This window comes from Octopus bimaculoides, chromosome 3 (genome assembly GCF_001194135.2).
Source record: "Octopus bimaculoides isolate UCB-OBI-ISO-001 chromosome 3, ASM119413v2, whole genome shotgun sequence".
NCBI lineage: Eukaryota > Metazoa > Mollusca > Cephalopoda > Octopoda > Octopodidae > Octopus > Octopus bimaculoides.
Window position 1 is genome coordinate 166404639 of NC_068983.1, and position 11534 is coordinate 166416172.

At 34.4% G+C, this 11534-nt stretch overlaps 1 protein-coding gene across 8 annotated transcripts in view; it reads right to left on the reverse strand.

The window, feature by feature from the left end:
• Positions 1-11534, reverse strand: part of LOC106867341 (rho GTPase-activating protein 39) — a 452309-nt gene that overhangs the window by 341602 nt on the left and 99173 nt on the right. For all 8 annotated transcript variants that reach the window (XM_052966674.1, XM_052966678.1, XM_052966677.1 and 5 more), the window contains one exon: positions 284-334. In XM_052966674.1, coding sequence (XP_052822634.1) covers positions 284-334 — 51 coding nt within the window. The remainder of the gene's footprint in view (positions 1-283; positions 335-11534) is intronic.

Sequence of the window (11534 nt, forward strand, 5' to 3'; positions counted from 1 at the left end):
ATGAGTTGTATGTGTTATTGTTGAAATAATATTTATAAAAGACAATTGAATTCGTAATTATATACCTGATATTTGCCACACCAATTTTTTTTTTTTTTTTGTTATATCAAAAGAGAAATATATGAGAACAAAATTGTAAATTTCATGAAACTTTGTTCCTTCATTTAAACATCAAAGCGGTTTAACAATCAAGTAAAAAAAATTTTTTAATCCTTAAAAGAAATATCACAACTTGTAATGTCAAAGGCTTGGAAAAACAAAAGAAAGGAAAGGAAATACTTACACATGATATGCAGGGCTGGTACAAATTTGTCCTGAAGATGTATCTTCATATCTGCAAAATAGAAAAAGGATAGTAAATAAACCACTGATTAAACCTTTTGATACCAACCCACCTGAAACCACCCCCAGTTCTATGATGGAAATGCACAGTTTTTTAAGTGATCTAGATTTAAAACCTTCCATCAATATCTCGTGTTTATGTTTCAAACATCAACTTAATGTAACAGTTATTTTACTAAATTCATTATTTTCAAAACAGAAAGAAAATTAGGATATTTGAACAAAAATATGGCAACAAATACATGTTACTAGTATAAGATCAAAAAGACAATGGTAAATTAAGAGAAATTATATTCTAGACTACAATCAATATTTTGATTTCTTTCTCAACTATTCCAAATTACACTTTCTCTTTATGTTAAATAACCCCTACCCTTTATTCTGAAAAGACCCTTTCTTTTTCTCAATAACAAATTAAAAAGAAAAAGAGTAACATAATTCACAGTCCTGGAAAAATCAAATACAATGTTACTATTAGGTTCTGAAAATGGAAGGTGGGGAAGAAAAGAAAGAAAAGAATTCAGATTAATTAAATTTAGTTTATTTTATAATGGAAATTTTGATACTATATATGTTGGCATACAAAACAACCTTTTAACCTTAAAAAACAAATCACTCTCAAAATAGACGCTCGCCTAGCCTTTTTTAGTGCAGTTTGTGGTCCCATCTTCTTTATCTATTCTCAATGTCAGGTAGGCTGTACGTTTTGAAAATAATCCACATTAAGATTTGCCTGAGTTACCAAATATTTTCTTTACCTGCCTCACTAAGTTGACCAATATACATCCAATAAAATACAATTGTGAAAGTGGTACAGCACATTATGAATCACTGTATATAATGAATAGTCATTGATTAACTCTACAAGCTAAAGCTTGTAAATAGGAGAGAAAGTTGGGAGATAAGAACCTAAAATACAAGGGTAATAAACAACTGACAGATAAAACTCTTGAAATAGCTCAGCTCACTATTGGCCCAGAAGGTTCTAGAATCTGATTGGCAGGTAAACCTATGCATGTCCTCTGATGTCCCAGTCTCAGCCATAAGCAAGTCAGTCAGTGCTAATTGGTCAAACCATATTTGTGTAAGCTTTGCATGAGTTGTTGGCATGGTGATGCATGCTTGTAGGCTAACTCTGTCTCAATGGCTACCAGCATCTTTTATAGGTCCAGTAGTATATGCCATACATCAACATATGCTACTACTATATGCATATTAAAACACAGATAAGATATTAAAAAAAATATGATACACAGAATAACACCGATGATACTAAAAGATAATAAGAACATGGTACATAATATAAAGACCTTCAACTGACAAGGCCCAAATACATCTCTTTGAAGAGAAATTCTCCCGTGGCCAATGTCTTTTTCTTTTAGACAGATCTCTTATCACAAATTATCTGAAAAGTCTAATGAGTACTATGGAAATCTATCCATCTTTTCTCCTATAAATTATAATGACCCCTTTTCGTTTAAACGTCCATACTATTACTATGTCCTTTATATTTCAGTATAGCACACTCCTTTCCTCCTCACCACTATATCCATTTCACACACTCGGTTCAATCCTTCTTCCTTAAGAGTTGCTTTCTTTTGCAGCTCCCCTTTCTAACTATATCTTCCTACTTCATATTAAGATATTAACTAGGAATAAATTTCAATTGCACTAATTACTCTTTGTTTTTCAGACAATTTGTGATTTTATTTCCTCTCAAACTAAAGTCTGGCACTCCTAATAAATTTTACCCTTTCCAATTACTTTTTATCATTTTTTTAAGAATTGTTTCTATAAAGTAGGTCAAGTTCAAATTAAAATTTTAAATACCATCTTACCAGCAAGCTATTTTCTTTCCCCAAATCAACCAACTACTAGATCCACCTATAGGCATTAACTTGGAGACTTCTCTCTACTAATAATCAGTCTAAACTACAGGAGTGGCAAAAAAGGCCTCTAAGATTCAACATTCACGATACACATTTCAAAAGCAGAGTGCATCAGTCCAAGCCATGATGGTAACTAAGAAAGTCAAAACAAATCATTAGCTACATGAAGACACTATTACCATCTGCTTAATTTCACTTATGCCACACCAATGGCCATGTAAAATAGGGAAGGTTTTCTCTCACACTCTGTATAACCCATTTCTAATGGAACTAGTATTTACAAAAGCCACAAGCTAATGTTTACCAGAAAAGCACATAACTTCAATATCTATTTGCAAAGAAACTACACTCATTATATCTCCTCCATACCATCATACATATGATTTGAACTGTAATTATTTGCTCTAACTTCCTTTTACCATTTCAAATCAATTCAACAATTATTTAAAAATTCCTAAAAGAGCCTATGAGATATTTTTGTGTAATTATATTTGAAGTCATGTAAGTTAACATAGGTAAAAGAATAGAGGGAAAAGAAAATGTAATGTGATTGGAGAGCCTAACTAAACTTTTGAACCACAACTGAAGTTGAACTTATAAATCTATCCAAGTATGTGTATATATGATCCCAGTGATGTCTTGCAATATTTGATTTGGTCCAGTATGTTCTGTGCTCAGATCCAGCTGGGGTCAACTTTACCTTTTGTCCCTCCAGAGTTGATAAAATAAAGTACCAGTAAAGTACTGGGTTCAATAGTATCCACAAACTAACCCCCTCAAAATTGTTGGCTTTCTGCCTAAATCAGAAACCATTGTTATTCTTACTAGCTGACCACGTGCCATCAAGAACGACGACTAATTGTAGTATTTTATATATAAATAAGGTACAAAATAAGGTAGATAATAATCACACACAAACATTCAATTACTTCCCTTGTATACACACACACACACACACACACACACACACACACACACAGTTGAAACGCTGATTTTTTTCACCCCTTCCTTCCTTAGTAATCTATCACCTCTTCCTTTCTCTCATTGCTATTACTTTCTCTCACTCCCTTTCAGTCAGGGCTATTACTCTCACTACTTCTCCTTCACTGAATTACTATTTCCTCTCCTCTTCTGCGTCCGGCGTGATTCTGGACAAATATACATATATACAAATATATAAAAACACTATGCTCATTATTACATGAGATTATATTATCATTATCACATTTAACAGGCTGGGCAGCAAAATGCTTAGCAGCATTTCATCCATCTTTACATCCTTAGTTCAAATTCTGCCAAGAGTTGACTTTACCTTTTGTCTTTTTGGGGTTGCTAAAGTACCAGTTTATCACTGAGGTTGATGTAATCAACTTGCTTGCTCCACAGAAATTACTGGACTTGTGCCAAAATTTGAAGTTACTATCATTATCATTATCATCAAGGCAGTGAGCTGGCAGAATCATTAGCACACTGGACGAAGTGCTTAGTGGTATTTCATCTGTCGCTACATTCTGAGTTCAAATTCTGCCGAGATCAACTTTGCCTTTCATCCTTTTGAGGTGGATAAAATAAGTACCAGTTGAACACTGGGGTTGATGTAATTGACTCATCTCCCCCCTCTAAATTTCTAATATGATATAGTGGCATATCAGTCAGTAAAGAGCAGTATAAATCAACTCCAAAACTTCAAATTTTCCAAGCAATTCACTGCTATTTAGACAAACTCATCATCATCATCATTTAACGTCCATTGTCCATACTGGCATGGGTTGGCCAGTTTGACCAGGGCTGGTAAACTGGGGAGCTGCAACAGACTCCAGTCTAATTTGACATGGTTTCTATGGCTGGATGCCCTTCCTAATGCCAACCACTTTGAGAATGTAATGGATGCTTTTACATGCCACTGGCATGGGTGCCATTTGTGTGACACCAATATCTGCCACGACTGTGATTTTGCTCGGCTTGATGTGTCTTCTTCTCAAGCATGACATAATGCCAAAGGTCTTGGTCATTGCCTCCATGAAGCCAAGAAACACTTGTCTCATGAAAAAAAAAAAATGAAATTCTGAAATATAATGCTTTAATAAAGATTCATTCTATGATTTTAAAAAAAATTCTTTTTACTTGTTTCAGTCATTTGACTGTGGCCGTGCTGGAGCACCGCCTTAAAGGATGTTAGTCAAAAAAGTCGACTCCCAGGACTCATTCTTTGTAAGCCTAGTGCTTATTCTATTGGTCTCTTTGCAGAACTGCTAAGTTGCAGGGACATAAATTCACCAGCATCGGTTGTCAAGCGATGGCGGAGGAAGAAACACAAACACATACACAAAAATATATACATATACATATATATGTATATATGATGGGTTTCTTCCAGTTTCCATCTACCAAATCCACTCACAAGGCTTTGGCCAGCCCGAGGCTATAGTAGAAGACATTTGCCCAAAGAGCTACACAGTGGGACTGAACCCGGAACCATGTGGTTGGGAAGCAAGCTTCTTACCACACAGCCACACCTGCACCCATGTTGTTTGCATAATCAGAATTTAACATCCACCTTCCATGCTAGCATGGGTTGAACAGTTTTGTTGTCCCCTGACTAAGTCAAACATTGTCAAACCCTTCAACACATGCCAGCATGGAAGCTTGAGCATGAAATTCAAATAGATGATGATGGAAGGAGGAGGAGGAGGCTATCCAAGCCATGTCAGCAGGGACCCCCCCCTCCCCCGACGCTAAATGGTGACAATGATGATATAGAATAAATCTTCATTAAGCATTAAATTTCAGAATGTCATGAAATTTGTTTTTGTTTCGTTTTGTTACACATTCAGAAGTTATTTCAGAGTATGAATTTTTCCATTTATCAAAGAATAATTTTATCAAACTAGGTCAACATTTGCCTTCAGAAATATTTTTATTTTGACAGTATTTTAATAACAGTTGCATATATGCATATCCACTCTGGGTGATTGTGTATGAGCTTAGACAAATGTAATGACAGGCACAAAATGATAAAGGGAATCTTTAAATATCTGGAAGTTATTTGAACCTACAAACCATGAAATACTTTTTGCAACCTAATGAAACTTTTTTTAATGGATGATGTGTTATTGGATTACAAAATAAACCAATATTATTTCTATCTACATAGAAATCTATATAGTTTTATTTCAAGAGCATAGTTATGGTATTATTAGAAGACATGAATTTAAATCTTACACTGGATCCTTAAAATGAGCCAGAAATGGAAGGAAAATAAACATGAGAACAGACATAAAATGAGATGAACAGACATAAAATAAGAATCAAGAAGAAAGAGCAAAATTTGAAGTGGGTGAAGTACTTTCATATATGAAGTAATCTATGAAAGAGTGGTTGAAAAGGCATAGCCTAAGTTTTTGTAAGGTAATAGAAAAAGAAATAATTATTCACCACCCTTCACTTTCATGCTACCAGGGATCTACAGTACCACATATCTCCAGTCTATTTTGAATGCAATTCTAACTTGAAAATCTTTTATGTAATTTTCTTCAAGATCCCAATTCTTCACCTGTGGAGGCAGTTCCCCAGCATGGTTGCATTCAAATGATTGAAATGAGTCAAATGATATAAGAATGAAAGAACAGCTATTTCATTTCAGCTCCTAATCAATTTCAGTTCTCAGCAGTCCTCAAATCTACATCTGCACCATTCAAAAGATATATTTATATTGATAAAAATTATTTTATGGCAAGGCCAAGACAGTGCTTGGTTCTAATCTCTCTTATTTTTGAATACAGAGTACTTAGATTTAAGTGTGGCTGTTTGATTAAGAAGTTCACTTCCCTTACCATAGCCTTTAGACATCATCACTTAAAATCCATTTTCCATACTGGCATGGGTTGGACAGTTTGACACAAGGTAAGTCAGAAGACTGTACCAAGCTTTACCATCCGTTTTGACATGGTTTCTACAGCTGGAGGCCCTTCCTAATGTCAACCACTTTACAAAGAGTACTGAATGCTTTTTACATGGCACCAGCACCAGTGAGGTCATCAAATAATTTACAAGATAGGACACCTCAATTGAGGATTGGGGTGTAATATTGAAAAAGTTTAATGCCAGATGAGAGGTTAGAATATGAGTTGAGGAACAAAAATAGACATCTTGTAGTAAAGATGATACATGGCTACCTTAGTGGGAGAGAGAGAGAGAAGAGGGAGAGATGGTGAAGATATGACAGGGGTACAGTCAAGTTACAGGGAGGTGTATATAAGTGGGACCAAGGATTGGATTGGGTGAGTAGGTGGGTAAATTCATGAGATTGTGAAAGGAGAGTGGAAAGTAGAGGGGAGGGGTTAAGAAGATATATGTTGTGGAGAGGAGACTGAGAGGTGAATGGTGAGCACAGGTGGGGGAAAGATGGAGGTGTTGGGAAGATGAGATGAGATGTTGGAGCAGGGGCATAAAGGACACTCCTTTTGAGTCTCCATTTTACTTGGCTGGATGGGTCTTATCAAGCACAGCATCGATTGTCTCAGTTCTTTGTCATCTCCTCTGTTAAAAGCTAAGCATCTGAAGATCATTTTTCACTACTTTGTCCCACATTTTTCTCAGTCTTCCTCTTCCACACGTCCCCCCCCCCCACATTTAGAGAGAGACTTCTTTATGCAGCTGTCTTCATCCATACACATCACATAACCATACCAGCACACTCCTGCCTCTTGCACATTACCTGTGATGCCTCTTTAAACCTATTTTCTTTTCTCAACTCATTTACACTTTGTCATACATGCACACTGACATTGCATATCCAGTGAAGTAGGCTAGTTTCATTTGTTTCAAGCCTTTACATGTCCTTTGCAGTCACAGCCCATGTCTGACTACCATGTAGCATAGCCGCTCATACAGTATATTGTACAATCTGCTTTTCATTCTGAGGGAGAGGCCCTTTATTCCCAACAAAGGTAATAGCACTCTGGACTTTGCCCAGCCATTTCTAATTCAAACTCAAAAAAGTTGTGTGTGTGTGTGTGTGTGTGTGTGTGTGTGTGTGTGTGTGTGTGTGTGTGTGTGTGTGTGTGTGTGTGTGTGCATGCGTGCGTGTGTGCGTGCATGCACCTTTGTCTTAACATTACTGTAAAATAAGTACCCCCGTCATACAAGCAATGTCATTCATTTCCAGTTTTCTGTGGATAACATGACTGATCAAAGAATATATTAAGCTTACTAGAAAGCAGGGGTGGAGTGGTGATAGGGAGGACATCCAACCACAGAAAGTCTACCTCAACAAATTCCATCCAGCCCATGCAAGTTTGGAAAAGTGGACATTAAATGATGATCAATAATATACTGAGCCCATACAAAAATTTGTGTGTTTAGTTAAAAGAAGCCAAAAATTGTGTTTTGAAGAGACAGAGAATTTTAAGGAAAGGTAAATAAGAAGTTGGTAACATCAGTTCTTCCTCGAGACTATATTAGTGATATCAGTGGTCTGAAATAGTTGCAACTAGAAATCAAAAAAGAGTCGCTGACTGAGCATGCTAAGAGCTGACTTCTCTATACTGTAATCATTTTGTTTTGTTTTTTCATATTTAAAACAAACAGACTTAATTTCTGCAGTTCTACAAATATTAGATTTTCTTGTTTTCACATTTATTTAAATGTCTCAAATTTTTTTGTTTTTTAATGTGGAAAGCACGGGGCTGAGAAATTCATTTCCCAATCATATGATGTCAGGTTCAGGCCCAAACCAAAGCATTATGGATCTGGTGGACTGAAAGAAGCCCATCATAAGTATGTATGTATGTATGTATGGCCTTGTCTGGACTTCACATGATGACTGTAAAACGAGTATCATTATCTTATAAGTGATATTAATTTCAATCTTCCATTAAAAACATGTCTAGCCAAGGGGAAATATCACCTGGCTTGGAAACAGGAAGGGCACAGAAGGCCATAGAAGATTTGCCTCAATGAATTCCATTTGACCAATGCAAGCATGAAAAAGTCAGTATTAAAGGAAGATGATGGTGATTATTTAACAATCCAGAAATTTCTTGCTTTTTTTTTTTAATATTTGTCTTTCTGAAACACATTCATAATGCAAAATACATGTAATAATGATGATAAAAAATAAGGACATTAATAAGCAGAGGGAAGCTTAAGCTATAACAAATAGCAGCCAAACTCCTTCAACTCATTGTCAAGCAGCTTAAACCTTTTAATATTAACTTGCCTGAAGTACCCCTGGTTTTGATAATACAAACCTTCATGTTAATATTTATGTTCCAAACACCAACTTAATAACGTCAAAGTACAAAGTTATTTTACTAGATTCTTTGTTATTTTAAGACTAAATTTAAGCAAAGGCAATGTATCTCAACAGAAATATGGTAATGAAGAAGTTAAAAAAAAGAACACATAGGAGAAAGTGGTCCTGGATAAAATAAAAAGGATGGGCATAACTGGACCGTCTTTGATTTACTGCCTTGACGTAAAAAAAAAAAATACAACCACCATATTTGAGTGGAATAACATTCGTTTTTAAGGATAGTAAAGCAATTCATTATTGTGCTCAATCTAAAGGAAACAAAACCCACACCTTTCTAAGAAGAGATCAAGATGTCGCATATTTAAAAAGCCTGTTCACACCGAGTACTTTATCTTTGTTGTTTATGAGATTTGAACTGTATTTTAGAAGTTACTATAAAGCCTTAAAATAAATAAATAAAAGCTAAAGCAAGAAGTAAATCCATTAAAAGATACAAGTAGGAAAAGAACTTCAAGCTCAAGGTATGACAAGACATACCACATTTTACAGTTTGACAACTATTTCAACAGCAAAGTCATGCTATACACTGGTCCAAACCATGATGGTAAGTTTTAAAAAATGGTAAAACACTTAACTACATGAAGACATCATTACTCCCTGGTTAACTTGACTGGTGCCACAAAAATGGCTGTGTAAAATATGGAAGGTTTTTCTGCTGCACATAGAACAATTTTTTTTTTTAAAAAAAACATCATCCAAATAAATAATTTGAATGACTTAATTTCACAGCAAAATTTATGGTATTTTGTAGTTTGCTTTAAATAAAGTGTAAGTAAGAAGCATTTATAATTTCAAACTAATGTATACTATTTTCCCCACCCCCACTTCCAACCATACCAGAAAGTTTAATTTCTGAATTATGTAAATGTAAAAACGGTTATTAATGACCAAATAAAAGTAACCCAGAATTAATGAATTGTAAAACAGTTCCTTTTCTCAAATGAAATAGCTTTCAAAATATTTTCAATAGTCTGCTTGGGGAATTCTACTTTTGATATGCATCGCACAAAAACTAGCTTCTCTAATACTTTTGATTGTGTTGTGCAAACCAGAAATACAATTTAAAGTGCTGTCAAACTGAATTCCTAAAGGGAGAATTAAAACAAAGAAAAATATATATTTGTTTTGTTTTTCTATTGTCAAAGGGTAAAAAACAAGTTGTTTATTTTTAAACCAAACAACTTTACAAAAATAAACTGAAAAAGAAAAATCCTAAAATTTAATAATTTCTTTTAACCACATTATCTAACAAGTCTTGTTTTATTGGGTGTCTTTAAAAATTTAGCTTTAGACTTTCCACAAATCTACAAAATGCTTAAGTAGCTAAATGCATTTTTCTTGCGGGTTAAATAACCTATTTTAACAGTTGCTACTTTAACGCCATTTTATTTTAATTGCATTCCCACAGTAAGAGTTTAACAGACAATGAAGATTGTGATTTAACACTGCATTTTGCAGTACTATTATTTTCTGGGTGCACAGTTTTAGCAATGTGCAAGCTTGTACAAAATAGTTTTAAAGATAACAAATATAATATAAAGTTAGAATTTCAAAAGCAAGTCTATCAAATAATTGTGTTGGATTTTATCTAGGTTACCCTTTTAAAACTACAGGGCAAAAAAAAGCAAACAAAATCAGATTCACCATCCCTAATAAATGTTACATAGAGACACTGTTATCATCTGTTTAACTCCACTAGCACCAAATGTAAAATGTAAGTGGTTTTCTTGTTGTACTCTATATATACATACACTATCTCATATATAGTGCAAACTTCTTTCCTGGAATTGTTCTATACATTTGCTGTAAATCAGACATTCTATATTTCTTTCTTCTTTTGTGAATGTCACTCAACACACACCTTTTAGTACAGGAAGACAAAAACCTTTAGACACAAGTCACCTACCCAGAGCCATATTTATATGCAAGCTATGAGACATTGAACTAGACCATCAAATAGAAAAATTACAGTAATTCATAGCTGTTTCACTTTCTATGTGTTTTCAAAGAGATTAAACTAATTGCATTATATTCTATTTTTCTCAAATACTGATTACAAAAGGAATACTCAAGGGAAACAAAAGCACCAAAGCAGAAAGAATCTTCTTCCATGTCTTCCCCACATAAATACTGTTTGCTTTGTCCAGCTGCCATTTCACAAATTACAATAGAAAATGAGTACAATGATGCATTTAAATAATATCAAACTGAATTACATTTCCCAAGAATAGAAGATAACAAGGCTCTCTTCCAAAAAATTCACAAAGCTGATTAATCTAAATTCATTTTTTGCATTGGTTTTCTTGAACAGTTCTAGAAAAATTTTTATTTCAAAGCAGATAACCATGATATGGAACACACACACAAAGATGATTTTAAAAAATAACTGCATCTAAATACTAAATAATAATCCTAAATCACTGGGGTATTGTTAATTTACTGGGATACAAGTAAAGGTTGGTGCCAAGAAGGGTGTCCCACCATAGAAAACTCTTCCTCCAACATAGACAAATATGATCCATGCAAACATAGTAAAAATTGATATTAAAATAATTGTGGTAGTAGTGGTGATGATGATGGCAGTGGAATGGTGATGATGATTGTGGGGGTGATCATCATCATCTTTCTCTAGTCTGGCATGGGTTAGATGGTCCGACAAGGCTGGCAAGCAGGAGAGCTGCAGCTGGTTACAATCCGATTTGGCTTGATTTCTACAGCTAGATGCCCTTCCTAACACCAATGATAATAGTTACTGATAACTAAATTATGACTTTCTTAGAACACATCATTACTAAGCAATTGTTAGGCTGCTGAATAAGTGAAATACTTAACCACACTATTAGAAATACAAGCATACCCATGCTGACAGTTTTATTAATGGTAGAAAATAGTGCATCAAAACAATGGGGAAAAAAACCACTGATGAATGTCAGCATCAGATACAGATGTAATGTCTTGGTTGAGAATAACTTCCATGTCATATATAT